At 45.7% G+C, this 17,576-nt stretch overlaps 1 protein-coding gene across 2 annotated transcripts in view; it reads left to right on the top strand.

Annotated features, from left to right (window-relative positions):
* Positions 1–17,576, top strand: part of PIH1D1 (PIH1 domain containing 1) — an 83,387-nt gene that overhangs the window by 28,434 nt on the left and 37,377 nt on the right. Inside the window, exons 6-8 of one of the 2 annotated variants that reach the window (XM_082273150.1) lie at positions 510–606; positions 2,690–2,737; positions 12,660–12,750. In XM_082273150.1, the coding sequence (XP_082129276.1) occupies positions 510–606; positions 2,690–2,737; positions 12,660–12,750 (236 nt within the window). The remainder of the gene's footprint in view (positions 1–509; positions 607–2,689; positions 2,738–12,659; positions 12,751–17,576) is intronic. The other variant, XM_082273151.1, reaches the window with a different exon arrangement.

Here is a 17,576-nt window from a genome sequence, read left to right as displayed (position 1 = left end):
AGCTGCCTGACTTTCTCCCTCTCCCCCGCCGATCGCAGAGTGGCCGGCGGCGATCGGGTCCGCCGGTCACACGCGCGGGGGGGTCCGTGACCACGCGGGAGCGGGAGCGCGCCTCCGGCGGCGCGCGCTCGCTCCCTAAACCCTCACAGGCGAGCGACGTAGACCTACGTCACTTTGCCTGTGAGGGGCTGACCGCCGCCGTAGATAGTCGTGCGGCGGTCGGCAAGTGGTTAAGAAGATTATGGAGCTGTGTCCGTCAATGAACATCAGAGAAAAGGATTTTACGGTAAGACAAAAATCAAATTTTCTCTGTATAGCTTGCGATTTATATATGTAGAAGTCTGTAACCTTAGTTGTTTATTTTTTTTTTTTTTCTCAAGAAAGCAATGTTTCTTTTTCTTCAAAATAATTGTTTGGTAATGCTACCAAGTGATCTATTAATTCTTGCGAAGTGTGCTCTTAAAATATAAAAAAACAAATAAATAAAAACCTTTCCCTGTCTCTTACAGAATGGCGTATGCTGAAAAATCGAAAGTTCATGGGATCCATATTCGATCAAAATATAAGAACAATATCCAAACCTATGATTCAAGAGATGGATCCAAAGTAGGTTCCTAAAATGCATATATTAATTGATAATGCATGTTTAGGATTACAATTCTTACTAGCAATCAATGTTAAATTACCAAATTGACCTACGGGCCTTATGTAATTTAAGGGTCCCGTGACAACTGATCCAAATAAGTTTGATTTGATCTTGAAAGAAAATTACAATGAACCTTTCTTAAATTGTTTACAAAAGGTAGAAAAATGAAATCAACTCAAAGAAATGAAAACTTTACGTTTAAAGATTAGAGAGGAAATACTGTAATAAAGAAATGTACCCAACAACAACTTAACCCCTTCACTCCGACCGTACGCAAATATGCTGCGTCGGCTTGAAGTGGTTGTACCAGGGTACTCCAGTACCATTTTTTAGAGCCGGCGGTTGGCTTTCTTGGGATAACAACCGATGCACCTAAGAAGCCACTCGGCTGTTATCCCAAGCAGTGGGAGGGGGCGTCCCCCTACCGCCGCCTTCCGCGACTCATCTAGGCTCTCCCGTCCCACCGAGATGCCCGAGCGTCCGGAGACCCGAACAAAGCTGGAATCTGCTTAGTTCGGGTCTCGGATCTAGTAACCCGGAAACCGATGTCATGACATCACTTCCAGATTAACAGAAGACTTAAAGGCGCCACAATTAAAAAAATAACAGCATTCATCACAGCCAAACTTGGGGTTTTGAATGCTTTTAAGTGCAAATGAGGGATTTGGGGTCTTATAGACCCCAGATCCCTCCAAAAGAGTACCTGTCACTGCCTATTACAGTCACGAGATGTTTACATTCTTTCTGACAGCAATAAAAGTGACCAGAACATTTTTATTTTCAAATGGACAGTGTAAAAATAAATAGGAAAAAAAAAAATGTTTTAACGTGCCCAATCCATCCAGTATTCAAACCACACATGTGAGGTATCACCGCGATCGTTAGAGCGAGAGCAATAATTTCAGCACAAGATCCCTCTGTAACTCTAAACTGCTAACCTGTAGAAATGTTTAAGCATCGCCTATGGCATGACATGTTGGGCATCTATTTAATTGGCATAACATCATCTTTTAAATCATTAAAAAAAATTGGGCTTACTTTACTGTTTTTTTTTTTTTAATGCGTGTATTTTTTCACAAAAAATTGCGTTTAAAAAAGACTGAAAAACATTGATCGCCATTTTATTCTCTAGGGTCTCTGCTGAAAAAATATATATAATGTTTGGGGGTTCTAAGTAATTTTCTAGCAAAAAATAGGGATTTTAACTTGTAGGCAACACATTTCAGAAAAAGACTTGGGCATGAAGGGGTTAAAGTACATAAACCATAGACATCCGGCTCACACTACAGTTTTTCTCTTAAAACTAATTTTTATTCAGTCTGCAAAATGATTACGCAATCTACGTACATGTAATGTGACCTGCACACTACATAGTTCAATGTTCTCCCACTAGATCGTGCACACGAGAAACCTGCGAGGGGAGACCCCAAGGTTTTGACAGACTAGGGGCCTTCACAAAGTTTATTCCAGCACTGCAAGTGATTGGAGTAAATCTCATATTAACTGTGGCATTTAAAGTGGTTGTAAAGGCTCAAGGTTCTATGCATGCAGGTAAAAACCTTCTGTTTGCAGAAGCCCCTACTATTACCCACCTGGACCCGATCGCGAACCAGGTGAACATCTGGCTCAGTTTGCCACAGGAAACTAAGCTGGAAGTGGGAGCGAGTACCTGTCAAAACCAGTTACCTGCTCTCCCCTCCCCCCCAAAAGGTGCTAAATGGGGCAGCGGAGGGAGGGAGGAGGCAGACAAGCAGAGCTTCCCTTATGGGTGGAGCTCCGTTTCAAGTTACTAGAACGGTTCTTATTTCAAATGTTTTAAAGTGGGTTTTATTGTGGTATTTTTGTTATGGTTTTACATTTTCATTTTTTTTTTTTTCACTTTAGTTTGGGTTTAAACTGTTTTGCTGAGAAAGGGGAAGCTGCTTTACTACATACAATATCTGGCAGATGTCTTACACACCAGTTTCATTTTAGGAAAACATTTAAAAGTAAAACGTATAACATTTTGGGCATAGCAATAATTCTCTTCTTTCTTATCTGTAGGTCCTCACAACAAGCTGCAAACAAAGCTCTTATCTCTGAAGTCACAAGGTTTGTTTAACACCTATAACCACTTGAAGACAGAGCATTTTCTGACACTTTTTGTTCCTGTGTGAAAATCAGTTTTTTTTTTTTTTAAGCCCCCAAACATTATATATTTTTTAGAGCAATGGCCCTAGAGAATAAATTGGTGATGTAACGGAACCGCCGACCCACACTGTACTTGTGGTCTTCCGTCAGTATACGGCTTCCTTGCAGTCATGAACATATATCCCAGATTTTCCCAGCCGCCCTCATACAAAACTAGCCAACAACTTAGCTCTAGTTTTGGAACCTTTTCTTTTATTGAACAGTTTAAAACTAAATTTATGCACACATGAGCACATCCCCCTCCTGATCAAATTACTACACACAGGTCAGGGGTTGCCTGACTACGTTATCCTATGCAGATGAAATTGTAATCAGAAATAGAATTAACATATCTAAAGAACAACCAACACAAGCTCCTGCAATACAATACACAAACGATAGGTGTAAATACAGAACCTGTTGTAGATAACAGGTGAGTACATCAGCATATTCAACGATGTCTGGAAGACAGGTGGTTGAGCTGATGATATTAGCATATTGTCTGTCTTTCATTCCCAGTGACAGTGAGTACTGTCACAGGTGGGTTTTGCAATTTTTTATGTCATGCGGCATTTGCGCAGCTTTTTTTTTTTTAACGCAGTTTTTGGGGGAAAAATATACTTTCTCTTACGTCCTCCGACAGTCGCCGCCTCTTCATATTCGTCACATATGGGGTATTAGACTTTGCTCCGAAGGAGTAGCTAGGCAACAGAATATGTTAACAATAAAGCTTTAACATATCCCACCCTCAAGGGGTGGTCCCCTCAGTCAATACCCTCCTACTTCCTGCAACCATATCTCAGTTTTAATGTCTAGCTTGTCAGGAGTGGCTGGCTCTCTCTGTGCTGGGACTTTTTGTCCCAGACTCTTTCTTCTTTTTAATATTTTGTTTGAGTTTTCTCTCTACCTTTACTTAGCTGTTATTTTTGTCAGCATTAGTTAGTTCTTCGGACGAAGAGGATCATGCGGACTGGGTCTCGGGCTGATCCCCCTGATCGCAGGTCGTGGGTCAGTGGCTTCCCAGTCTGCCATCGAGCGTTCAGCCAGGTAACGCTCCTGGCACAGTGAACGACCCATCCCTGTTCGGTGCAGGGATGATTGGTGAGGTGGTTACCTCACCGGACGCTGTGCGGTTTCTTAACCGCCATTGTGTGCGTCTTGAATTGCGACTCTCCCTGCCTCATGTGCAGCGGCTTGTTCGCCTGTGCGGGTTCCCCACGCCATGTGAGGTAAGTGTATCTATGTGGGGACCTGTCTGTCTGGGGGGGGTCTCAGTCTGGGACTGTGTAACCTGCCTTTATTCACACTGCTTGTCTCCCTATCTCTCGGCTGCATGCTGTGGGCTGCAAGGGGGGGGGGGAGCTGTGTGACACTGTGTGTGTCAGGCTGGGCAGTGTGGGAAGCTGTGTGCTGTGGGGCATGTTTTTAATGGCATGTTGGGGCATATACAGCGATCGCTGCGGCGATCTAACATGTATCCATATAATGGGATAAAATTGTGTGTGTTTTTATGCACTTTGGAGCGGTGATTTCGGCGCCAAACGACGCCATTTTACCGGCGCCCGCTCCGGCCGCATGGTTTACATGCACGGCGGCCATTTTCTTGTAGCCTCCATAGGCTTACATAGAGCGCCCTGGCAGCATCACTTCCTCTTTCCTGGAACACCGATCGAGGCAGCAGCAGCAGCGGGGTCTCCTCAGGTTTTATCCTTCTACTCCTGTTTTCCATTGCCTGTATTCAGTCTGTATATTCCCTGTGGGGGTCTCATTGTGCCTGAGTGTGGTGCGGTGGGCTGCGCTTGCCGCGCTTGCTGAAAGGGGGCAGTTAACCCTTGGTTGTCTGGCATACAGGGGCAATGGATTCTCAGGAGGGCAAGTTTCCCACAGTATTGGTGGAAAGCCAGGGGACCGCTGTTTCCCCCCCAGGGGGGGATTTAGCCACTATTGTGGCTGGCCTTGCTGCCCAGGTGCAAATGCTGGTGGCTGCTCAATCTACTAAACGGCCCAGAGTGGCTCTGTCCTCTGATTCTGAGGGTGAAGGTGATGGGGCTGTTCTGGCAGGGACCCCCTTATCGGGGTCCCGCTCCTCTCTTGATCTAGTGGGGTCTGAGGTGGAGGCTGAAGTTGAGGGGGTCGATAATTCTCCCCCTGGCTCGCCTGAAGAGCTTGCAATCATGGATGAGTTGATTGCTTCCATTAAGCAAACGCTGCGTTTGCAGGACGAAGTGTGTCCCCCCGCTGCCTTGGCGGCTTATGGGACGCAGAGAAAACGCAGGACGCCGCAGGTTTTTTCCTGCAATGCTGATTTTCAGCGCGCTGTTAAGGATCAATGGCGCGATCTGCGCAATCCTTTTGCGGTACCAAGTAAATTCAAGCTGCGTTATCCTTTCTCGCCTGCCACTGATGAACGGTGGTGTGTGCCTCCGCCAGTGGATCATGCAATTGCGGTTTTGAACAAAGCCACTGCGATTCCTGCAGAGGGTTCCCCTGTTTTCCGTGATGCCACGGATAGGAGACTGGAGTCTCTTGCCCGTCATACTTATTCTGTTACGGGTTCTATGCTTAAGGCTCTGTTTGCTTCTCTCATGGCGGCCCAGGCGATCGCAAGTTGGACGCAGATGCTTAGGCGCGTCCTAGTGGCCGATCGGCCTCGGCGGCGACCCTGGATATGGTGGATCAGATCCACCAGGGTGTCATGTATCTGTGTGATGCGGACCTGGACCTGATTCCGTTGGCTGCACGTGTGCACAGCGTGGCGGTGTTGTCTCGCCGCCTGGTTTGGTTGAAATGTTGGTCGGTGGACCAATCTTCACGTAAAACCTTAGCCAATCTGCCTTATGATGGGTCTCGCCTTTTTGGGGAGTCCCTGGATGTATTGATTAAGGGGATCACCGGGGGTAAGAGCACTCTCTTGCCCCATTTCCCCAAGGCTAAGGGGGCTTCTGGGAAGAAGCATGCGAATTTTCGGCCCCCTCAGGGGTCCTTTCGTGCCTTTCGGCCGCACTACAAGGGCAAACCGTTCAAAGGCCAAGGCTCTCAGAAGAAGCCCTGGTCTGGGAAACAGAAGTCCGGCCAATCCGGACCTGCGGCCCATAACAGTTCGGCCTGAAGGGGCGCCCTCACCCAGTTTTGGGGTGGGGGGACGCTTGCTCGGTTTTCTTCAGCCCTGGTTGGCCCGTGTGCGGGACAGATGGGTTCTGGAAATCGTTCGATCTGGTTACAAGATCGAGTTTCTCTCTCGGCCGGAGAGCAGATTTTTTCCCTCAAATCTACAACTGTCTCCAGAGCGCCTGCGGGATCTGCACCTGGCGGTGCGGGACCTGAGGGCTCAGGGTGTGGTGGTTCCGGTGTCTCATCGGGACAGATTTCGGGGGTTTTATTCCAATCTGTTCACCGTGCCCAGGAAGGAGGGCAAGGTTCGTCCGATTCTGGACTTGAAGGCTCTGAACCGCTCTGTGCGGGTTCGCAAGTTCCGCATGGAATCCCTGCGCTCGGTGGTGGCTGCCCTGGTTCCGGGGGAATTCATGGCCTCCATCGATTTGAAGGATGCGTACCTTCACATCCCCATATTCGAGGGGCATCAGAGATACCTTCGATTTGCCATTGCGGAGGATCACTACCAGTTCGTGGCGTTGCCCTTTGGGCTCGCCTCGGCTCCGCGGGTCTTCACCAAGGTGCTTGCACCGGTTCTGGCATTATTGAGGGCCCAGGGCATTTCTGTCCTGGGGTATCTGGACGACATTCTGATTCGGTCTGCGACCAGTCAGGGTCTGGAGAAGGACCTGTCTGTCACAATGCAAACTCTGCAGGAGTTCGGTTGGACGATAAATGTTCCAAAGTCGACACTGAGTCCGTCGGTTCGTCTTCCCTATCTGGGAATGATACTGGACTCGGTGCAGGCGAAGGTCTTCCTGCCGGAAGACAAACTCAGGACTCTTCAGGAGGGAGTCAGGTCCCTCAGGGACGTTCCACACTCGTCTCTGCGGACGTGTATGAGATGTCTGGGATTGATGGTCTCGGCCTTCGAGGCGATTCCTTTCGCTCAGTTTCACACGCGGGGTCTCCAGGCGGAGATCCTGTCCAAGTGGGACGGGCGACCTCAATCTCTGGATCTTCAGATCTCGTTGAGTCATCGCACCAGGGAAAACCTTCTGTGGTGGCTACAGTCCCCGTTGGTGTCCGGGGGCAAGTCGTTTCGTCCGATCTCGTGGACGATAATCACTACGGATGCCAGCCTGTCGGGCTGGGGTGGTGTTCTGGGCGTTCTGTCCGCCCAGGGGACCTGGTCGGAGGGGGAGTCTTCCCTCCCGATCAACATTCTGGAATTACGTGCAATAAGACTCTGTCTTCATCGCTGGACGGACCGGCTGCAGGGCTGCCCGGTTCGGGTGCAGACGGACAATGCCACGGCGGTGGCCTACATCAACCACCAAGGGGGCACCAGGAGTGCCCGAGCGGCTCGAGAAGTGGCCGACATTCTGTCTTGGGCCGAGACTCATGTCCCGGCGATAACGGCGGTTCACATTCCGGGAGTGGAGAACTGGCAGGCGGACTATCTGAGTCGCCAGACCCTGGATCAGGGGGAATGGTCTCTCCATCCGGCTGTCTTCCAGATGTTGTGCGCGAAGTGGGGTCTTCCAGATGTGGACCTGTTCGCGTCTCGCCTCAACTACAAGGTGAAGAGGTTCGTGGCAAGGACGCACGACCCTCGGGCAGACGCGTCGGACGCGTTAGTGGCCCCGTGGCATCAGTACAGGCTGATGTACGCTTTTCCACCGATTCAGTTGCTGTCCAGGTTCCTTCGCAGGTTACACTCGGAACGCAGCACGGTGATTCTTGTGGCACCGGACTGGCCTCGCCGGTCCTGGTACGCAGACCTCGTGAATCTGGCGGTCGACGCCCCCTGGCGTCTGCCTCTTCGAGACGATCTACTGTCTCAAGGACCGATTTACCATCCTGCTTTACAGTCGCTGGCTTTGACGGCCTGGCTGTTGAGACCGAGGTCCTGAAGGAGAAGGGTCTCTCTCCAGAGGTCGTTCATACCTTGATCAACGCGAGGAAGTCTTCCTCGGGAAAGGTTTATTACCGTACTTGGAAGGCCTATTTTGCCTGGTGTGAGTCCAGGGGGTTTTCACCCCGCAAGTACTCGGTTTCCCGTGTGCTGTCTTTCCTTCAGACGGGTGTCGATCAGCGTTTGGCGCTGGCCACGATATAGGGTCAGGTGTCTGCGCTGGCCGTTCTGTTTCAACGTCCCGTGGCTTCCAACTCCTTGGTTGGCACTTTTATTCAGGGTGTGCGGCATCTGGTTCCTCCTAGGAGGGATCCTTTGCCCCCCTGGGACTTGAATCTAGTTCTATCTGTGTTACAACGTGCTCCTTTTGAACAGATCAGGGAGATCTCGTTGTCTCTGTTGTCCAAAAAGGTCGCCTTTTTGGTGGCGATCACTTCGGCTCGCAGAGTGTCGGAACTGGCGGCTTTGTCCTGCAAGTCTCCGTACCTGGTTGTTCATTTGGATAAGGTGGTCTTGCGACCTAATTCTTCTTTTCTGCCGAAATGAGTTTCGGAATTCCATCTTAACGAGGATATTGTTTTGCCTTCGTTGTGCACGAAGCCTAAACATCCAAAGGAGGTGAGACTGCACTCTCTGGATGTTGTTCGGGCGATTAGGGTTTACCTTAAATCGACTGAGTCTTTTCGTAAGACGGACTCCTTGTTTGTTCTTCCAGAGGGTCCTCGGAAGGGCATGGCGGCTTCGGCCTCTACCATCGCCAAATGGATCAGGCAGACCATTGAACAGGCCTATGCCTTGCAGGGGAAGGTTCCCCCTGTGCCTGTGAAGGCGCACTCTACTAGATCACTGAGTACGTCTTGGGCCTGCCGTCATGGGGCTTCTGTAGCCCAGGTGTGTAAGGCGGCGACTTGGTCGACCGTGCACACTTTCACAAAATTCTACAAAGTAGATGTTCAGGCATCGGCGGATGCTTCCTTTGGCCGCAAGGTTCTTAGTGCGGCTGTTCCCTAGGGTCCCTTGTTGGGGACTCCTGGCTGTTGGGATATCTTTTGTATCCACTGGTTTTTTTGTCTTTTCCTGGGTTGTTGCTCCTGTTGAGCACTTATTTTTGCTGTTGCCCAGCTGGTTTCCTCCTTTTGGTAAGGTTCCTTTCTTTGATGTGGAGACTGCGTTGCCTTTCGGCGCGGATGCGTTTCCCACCCCTCATGTTTGCACTGCTTTGGGACGTCCCCATATGTGACGAATATGAAGAGGCGGCGACTGTCGGAGGACGTAAGAGAAAACGGAATTTTTGTAAAATCTTACCTGTAAAATTCCTTTCTCTGAGTCCTCCGACAGTCACCGCCCCCGCCCCTCTTTTGGGGTTTGAATGTATACTCTACTGCTATTCCACTAAAACTGAGATATGGTTGCAGGAAGTAGGAGGGTATTGACTGAGGGGACCACCCCTTGAGGGTGGGATATGTTAAAGCTTTATTGTTAACATATTCTGTTGCCTAGCTACTCCTTCGGAGCAAAGTCTAATACCCCATATGTGACGAATATGAAGAGGCGGCGACTGTCGGAGGACTCAGAGAAAGGAATTTTACAGGTAAGATTTTACAAAAATTCCGTTTTTCTTTAAATTTTAATGCAAAAACAATACATAACCCAATATTTTTGTAAAATATAAAAGATGACATCACGCTGAGTAAAGAGAGACCAAACATGTTAAAATTGCATAAGCCCAACAATGTGAATTTTACTATCCATAGGCCAACCTTTAAACGCCTTTGCAGGTTACCACTTTAGATGTACAGAGAAAGTCTAGTGCTAGAATTACTGCCTATGATCCAATGTTCCGGGTGATACCTCACGTGTGGCATGATCGTGGCTTGCATGCGTGCAGGACCGACGCACCCGTTTGCCTTTGCATGCTAGCATGGGGGGATGGGGGGGGGGCACTTTAACTTTTTTCATTATTAATTTATTTTATTTTTACACTGTTGCTTTAATTTTTTTTAGCACTTTTTTTGCTATCACAAGGAATGTGAAAATCCTTGTGACAGCAAAAGGGACGTGACAGGTACTCTTTATGGGGGGTTTTGTGCTCTATAAGACCCCAAATCCCTCCTTTCCACTTGAAAGCCTTCAAAATGGCTTCATGAATACTTTCACATTTAAAAAAAATGGCGCTGTTAAGGTGCCATGTCATCGCTTCCAGGTTACAATATCCACAACCCCTTAAAAGCCGATTCCGTCTTTCTTCCAGTCTCTGACTAGCCGGCAGACATGCCAGCTAGTAGCTCAGGCCTCCTGTTTGGACAAGAGAGCCTAAATGAGCCGCGAAAAGGTGGCGGGAGGGGGGGGGGACCCTTCCTGCTGTTTTTAATAATAACTGAGCAGCTGGTTAGCCACTCTGGTTGTTTTAACAAGAGAGAGACAATCGTCCGCTCTAAAAAACAGTACCAGGTAAAACCACTTGAATTTAAATGACGTATCAGGTATGTGATTTGGTGGCAAGTGGTTAAAGTGTTTTTACACTTTTTGCAGCCAAATTGAGATGACACCTATTTTATATTTGTTACATGTTCCCATTACATAACATAACTTAAAGTGTTACTAAACCCACAACAGTAAAATCAGTCTGTATATGCAGTAAAGCATGCTTGTTATACTCACTTTGGAACCGGAGGGGTTAATCCGCATTGTGTAAAAAGGCTGATTGATCCTGGCTTCTCTTATCCTCCCCTCCTTCCTTTGACTCCTAATCATTTCCTGAAAACATAGAGTCTTTGGAGTCAGGCGGCACATGCTCAGTTTGATGTGTATTGCTAGAGAGTTTTTTTTTTCTTGGGAGGATGCATGTGATCAGCACAGGGCCAATCGGCACTGTCCAGACAGAGGGTCAGGGATCTTGCAGTCTCATAGGACAGTCAGAAAACCCTTCCTATAAGCTTTAACCAGTGCTTGGCTGGACACTGATAGAAGTCACAAGACTGGTCTAACTGCTGATGAGAAAAGGTATTTAGCAGTTTATGTATACTAATATAATTGCATTTACATGTTTTTGTGTACTGTGGGAGACCAGATTTTGTGAATACAGGGTCCTGGGTGTAGTAACATTTTAAAAGAGAAGTGCTGGATTTAGAAAAAAATGTATACTCACCTAGGTGGATGCGGTATTGATCTGATGCTGCATTTGTCCCCCGACGGCTCTAAACTGAGTACTGAACAATCAAAGACAGCTGATCGCTCAGTTCTCAGCATTCTTTGAGCTGAGAGTTGGGGACTGTCAGTCTCCAGCTCTCTGCTCTGCATCAACCCGCTTTAGGGTCACAGGAGTGCAGAGTTAACTGCACTTCTGTGATCCATAGGAGAAGCATAGCCAAAATAGCTTTGGCTATAGTTTTCTAAACTTTTTCAAGTGCTGTGTACTTGCTTGAAAATCCTTGCATGCTCCCCTGCTTTGTAATGTTTAACATAATTAACCATTTGCTGACCGCCCGCCGCAGATATACTGCGTCAGGCTGCCTCTGCTGCATGAACCGCCGTACCTGTATGGCGGTTCGCGGGAGTGCTCCTGGGGGTGCACACCCGCCCCCATTAGAAAGCGAGGAAGCCGATCCGCGTGGCCGACGGCAGCTATTGCTGCGGGCACCCGCGATCACTCCCTGCTGAGAGAGAATGACGGTCTGCTGTTGTAAACACAGTATACCTTTGTTTTCTCTGGAATGAACACAGAGCGCCTGTGATCCTCCTATTTAGGATCACAGGTCTCTGTGTTGATTCCACAAGTCCTTCCCCCATACAGTTAGAAAACACTCCCCTAGGCTCATACTTTAACCCTTTGATCACCCCTGGGTTAACCCCTTCCCTGCCAGTGTCATTATTACAGTAACAGTGTATATTTTTAGCACTGATTACTGTACTAATGTCACTAGTCCCCCAAAAAGTGTCAATGTCGGGTCCGATCAGTCCGCCGCAATGTTGCAGCCCTGCTAAAAATCGCAGATCGCCGCCATTACTAGTAAAAATTAAATAAATAAAAATTAAGTAAATCTTTCCCCTAGTTTGTGGACGCAATAACCAATCCAAATACGCTTATTGTGATTTTTTTTTTACCAAAAATATGTAGCAGAATACAAATTGGCCTAAAAGGATTTTTTTTTTTTTGGGGGGGGGGGATTTTATATAGCAAAAAGGGAAAAATATATATATATATTTTTTTTTTTTTTATAGTGCAAAAAATAAAAATCGCACAGGTGATCAAATACCACCAAAAGAAAGCTCTATTTATGGGGAACAAAAGGACATCAATTTTATTAGGGTACAGCATACAGCATTGCACGACCGTGCAATTGTCAGTTAAAGTAATGCAGTGCCAAATAACAAAAAATGGCCTGGTCATTAAGGGGGGCAAAACCTTCAGGTCCAGAAGTAGTTGAAGGAGGACTAAAGGCAGACTATTTATTTTTTCAATTTGGATCGAGTAATAGAGGGTTTTAAAACCTGCATTTTTGTGTGTGTACTATTGTGGAGATTTCCCTTCTCTTCCTATCCCATAGCTAAAACAGAAAGTGAGAAATCTATACAAAGTGTGGCAATTGAAACTAGTATCCCTCTGTGACGCTTATTTCCCTTCATCTTGTCCTGGTGTCCTTGTGCTACATGAGTGTCAATGTGGCAAATAATAAAAATAAATCTCCCCAGTGGTTCTAATTCTTCCAATTGTATTCCAAAGTAAGAAAAAATGCCCTGTTTATCACCAGCACAGGAGCAGACTTTGTTAGCTTATGTTCAATGTATCTGGATTTAAAAATGTATTATTATATACCGTAATTTAATTTTCAGCTCACCAGAGGTACCAGAATATACAATATATGCAGAGCCTTCTGAAGGGCACCCAAGTTTTCTTGTGGCTGAAATCTCTTTGCCTAAAGTGGTGAGTACTTTTGTTTTAGCTATATTACAGGTTCTGTAGGTCCTAATTATTACATGTATTTATTTATTTTGTTTTATTTAAAAAGAAAGTTACACAGCATACAAAATGAAAGACAACCAAAAAAACAAACATCAAAGGAAGAAACATGCAGGGAGCATACAGACAGAACCATAATAAGCCCAGGGACATGGCATGCCTACATTGATAGTCTTGCAGAGGAAACAGTACATCGGATGACACATTAAATCTAAAAAATAATCATCATATGAGAGCATGTCTCTCTTGTGTTTGTCATTCCTCTTGTTAGTTGCTCCAATTTAAAGCACGCTCTGGTTCGTCAAATAGGGATCGAGAATAGCAAAAAAGAAGTAGAAACAGAAAAGACCAAGAGGGGAGGAAGCAAGGGAAAGAAGAGACAGGGGAGAAAGGAGAAAAAAAAAGGAGGGGGGTCCAAAGCTGGTATAAGCCGTCCTAAAGCTTCTGCACCCCACCCCCCCAAATTTGAGGATTGGGGAGAGAGAGGTTTCGCTAGACTCCGCTCCCAAGATCCGGTAAACATGGAAGAGAAAAGGAAAAAAAATAAATAAATACAGAAAATTGTTAACTGTAGTAGAAGTACCTATATAAATTCTACAAATAGAAATTGTATTTGGCGGATGTCTTAAAATCCAGCCAAGCCCAGGTGGTGGTAAACCTAGTCATCCTATCTTGTGCAATATATATCAATTACTCCATCTCCTCCATGCTATTGCCAAAGATTTATTATATTCTCTCTTGGGTAGCTTAGAGTGGTGAAGCAAATATCGCACTGGAGAAAAGTCCAACATCAAAGATGTAACTTTAGTAATAATGTCATAGACCTGAATCCAGAATAGCTGTAAACGGGTGCATGTCTACCCTATGTGGATCATTAAACCAACAGCCTTTTCACATTGCCAACAGAGACAGGAAACTGATGGATTTAATTTGTGTAGGAAGGAAGGCGTCCAATACCACCTGGATAAAACCTTATACCTATTCTCCTGTATGGCTATATTCAACAAACATTTGTGGATACCTGTGCAAATGGTCTCCCATTCTTTGTCAGTGAGAGATATGTCCAAGTCTCACATCCAGGTCTTACAGCCAGAAATAGAAAATGTTAAGGTATTGTCTTGGAAAGAAGTGTATAAGGTAGAAATATCATGGCGTTGCAGAAGTTTACAGGTACGAAGAGCTTCCAAAGACGACAGTGGTCTAGTCCACATTGATTTGAAGCCCTGGGTGGTCAGAAAATTATGAATTTGGAGATAGGACCACTGTGAGAGCTCAAACGGGGCCAACTGTAGCATTGAGGGTGCCCCTGGATAAGAGAGTCCCCCCTGGAAGAAGTGCATGGCTAGAACATCCTTGTGTGGCAAACCCTGTCATAGAAAAGAAGTGGAAATGCCAGGTGGGAAGAAAGGATTAAAGTGTAGGGGGGTCAAAGGGCAAAAATGGGCTATACCTCAAGTTGGAAGGAAGATTTAAAGAGACAGACCAATCAGTGAGCGATCTTTGCTCTCAGTACTAATCTAGGTCTTATGCAACCATGGCAAATGATGCAATGGTAACGAAATCTGAGAGCACTCGAGAGATTCAGTCCTTAAAAAGAGCATTGCAAAAGAAGGTGTACAGCGCCAGAAACTTCATAAATTAATTATATGCAACAGAAGTTTAAATAGACTAAAGTCCAAAAAGTCAGTGAGGCCAGGTGCTTAAGGATCAGTGATGAGTAGAGGAAAGAGAAAATTCCAACACCATATAAAGTAATCTCCTTAGCGGAACATTAGACCACCGGTTAAGGAAGGTCAAACGGGCATAGATCACAAAAACCACAGAATAAGCGGTATCCCCAATGATGTCTGGCACCAGGTCCATCACATTTGCTTCATAAATTATGTTGGATCGACATAAATTCACAATTCCTAAGTTCCTTATCTCCAATGGTAAAGGGTGTCCCTCCAAAGACAGATGGAACTCAAATAGTGAAGTACGTAGGTTAATGAACTTCAACAAAAACAAAATAAATTACTCACATGTTGTTATATGATACAAAACATGATACAAAATTTCAAGATGGCCGCGGCTGGGGGCGTGTCTGCGTGCGTGCGGGCCGACGTACCTGACGTGTTTCGTCACAGCATAGGACGTTATCAAAGGCAAAGCCCACACCAAGCAGCATGCCTTAAATAGAGTCTCCGGCCGGAAGGCGTGATGACGCATTTACGCCTCCGGTTGCTCAATGGAGACACTGGATGGAACGCATCTCCGGAAGCCGCATCACCGGAAGTTACATCATATCCGAGCTTCCGCAACCGGAAGAGTAAATATCCGGAAATATGCACTCCACCGGGACGCATGGGTTCCACAGCAGAGAAACAAAATACCGGAACACATGCGTTCCACCCCATGTCATGTGACATCTCCCAGAAAAACCAAACATGGACAAAACTAAACAGTCAACAGCCCAATCAAGGAATTATTCCAGGGAAACATAATAAAATGGGCCATATAATGAAAAAACGGGTAAAAATGGAAAAACAGAAAAAAAAACATCTTTCATTAAAGGTCCAATAGCAAATTGCATGATAATATACAAAAGGCATGTTAAATTCACAGATAAAAATCTTAATAATGGACATGACCATATGTGCGTACAAAAATTAAAAACAAACGACAGGGCAAATATCCATAACACAAACCAAAATTAATTAAAAAATGGTATAAAATTATTAATAAGTATAAACATTAAAAAGTCATATACCTAATATATTCCTATAAAATTATTCATGACCTAAAAACCATGACCAAAGATCATAAAAATTGGTCTGAAAAAGAGTCTCAAAAATTGTATGGAATCCAGGGAAATATAAAATGGAGTGGGACATCAACTGAAAAAAACAAATCTATCAACTGTTGTTAATAAAACAGTTGACGTCCCAGTCCACGTTAAGGCCATGGGGCGTATAGCTCTTGAGATCATAGATCCAGCAGGTCTCCTTTTGGGAGATCTCCCATCTCACATTACTTCCCCTCCAATGGGAGATAAATCTGTCTATACCTATGATTCTAGTGCCAGTGGCCTTTTTATCATGGCATTCCAAATAGTGCCGACACGCTATGCTTCGGAAAGCCCCGTCGGATATTGCCAAGATGCTCATTAACCCTAATTTGCATTGTCCTGATGGTCCTCCCAACATATTGGTATCCGCAAGGACATTCCAAAAGATAGATCATGTTGTTAGTAGAACATGTAATAAATTTATCAATTGGATAAATTTTTTGTGTGGTCCGCGATTGGAAGGAACTAACCTTCCTGTCCTTAATAGAATTGGCCCTGCAAACCACACATCTCCTGCACGGGAAGAAACCTTTTATTTTGGGGAAAAGATTCGAAGTTCTTAAGGGCCGGTCAATTATGTTTGGTGCAACTCTCAGTCTTAGAGGGTGTGCCCCCCTATAAACTACCAAGAGTTGTTCTCCCACCACCGAAGCCAAAACCTTATAATTTCTCAGTACCTTCCAGTGTCGGGAAAAAATTATTTTAATGTCCCTATATTGTTGGGTATAGGAAGTTACGAAGGAAGTTCCAAATCCTACATTGGAATCCTTTACTTTGGGGGTATCCTTTAACATGTCGGACCTATTTATATTCGCCACCTCGTTGATCACCTTATCTAGTTCAGCATTAGAGTAACCTTTATCGATGAACTTTCCCTTCAGGATCTGTGATTGCTGGGAAAAATCCTCCAGATGGCTACAGTTCCTCCGGACCCTTACAAATTGGCTCTTCGGCACCGACCTCAACCAAGACGGATGATGGAAACTGTCAGTACCAATAAAGCCATTCCGGTCTGTGGCTTTAAAATAGGTAGTTGTTACCAAGGCGCTATCTCGGACAGCAATGTTAAGGTCCAAGAAGTGAATGTTGGTATCACTTGCCTCATGTTGCAACCTAATCCCAAAGATATTATCATTCAGGCCCTCAAAGAACCCGTTCAATGATTCAACGGTGCCATTCCAAATAAGAATGACATTGTCGATTTACCTTTTCCAAAGAATGAGCTCTGATCTTTGGTCCCTGAAGATGAAATCCTCATCCAACTTCGCCATGAAGAGGTTTGCCATGCTTGGTGCAAACTTAGCACCCATGGCAACACCCTTGGTTTGGAAAAGAGCATGAACATTCCAGTTCACCAGACAGGATAATAGGCATATGTAGCCGTGGAGATCTGGCCATCCTATGCCACCCTTATGTTTTTGCCTGGTCAGACAGGTATTTTATTCTCTGAGGTATGTTATGCCAGATGAAGAGGATGCATTCTCCCCTATAAGTGGAGAAGAAAGTGTAAGGGGCCATAATCGGAACTGTTTGCATAATATATAAAATGCAAAGGAGAGACATTTTTACCAGCGCCGCTCTACCAAACCAGGGCACATTATGGGAGTTCCATGCTCGCATATCCTTACGTGTTTCCTCTAAAAAAGCTTGGTGGTTTTGGCGGAAGATCTCCGAGAGGCGCTGGGATATTTTGTTGACCAAGTACGTCAAGGCCTCAGAACACCAGGAGAAAGGAAAATTAGACTGGTAGTACTCAAACTCCGCTTCCGAAAGAGTGATGTTCGAAGCCCACGATTTAACATAATTGATCTTGAGATTGGAAAGAGACCTGATCTATTCCAAATTCAGTAGGGATAAGTTAAGTTCTGACAAAAAGAGCAACATGTCACCCACAAAGGCTGCTATGGCTAATACAGGTTGCTGTGTATTTCCAGCCCATGAATATTAGGGTTGGACCACAGAA

The sequence above is a fragment of the Pelophylax lessonae genome (genome assembly GCF_965119305.1).
Source record: "Pelophylax lessonae genome assembly, chromosome: 12".
In the NCBI taxonomy this organism is placed as follows: Eukaryota; Metazoa; Chordata; class Amphibia; order Anura; family Ranidae; genus Pelophylax; species Pelophylax lessonae.
Note: the sequence above shows the minus strand (reverse complement) of the source record. Positions and strands in the feature narration are given on the sequence as shown.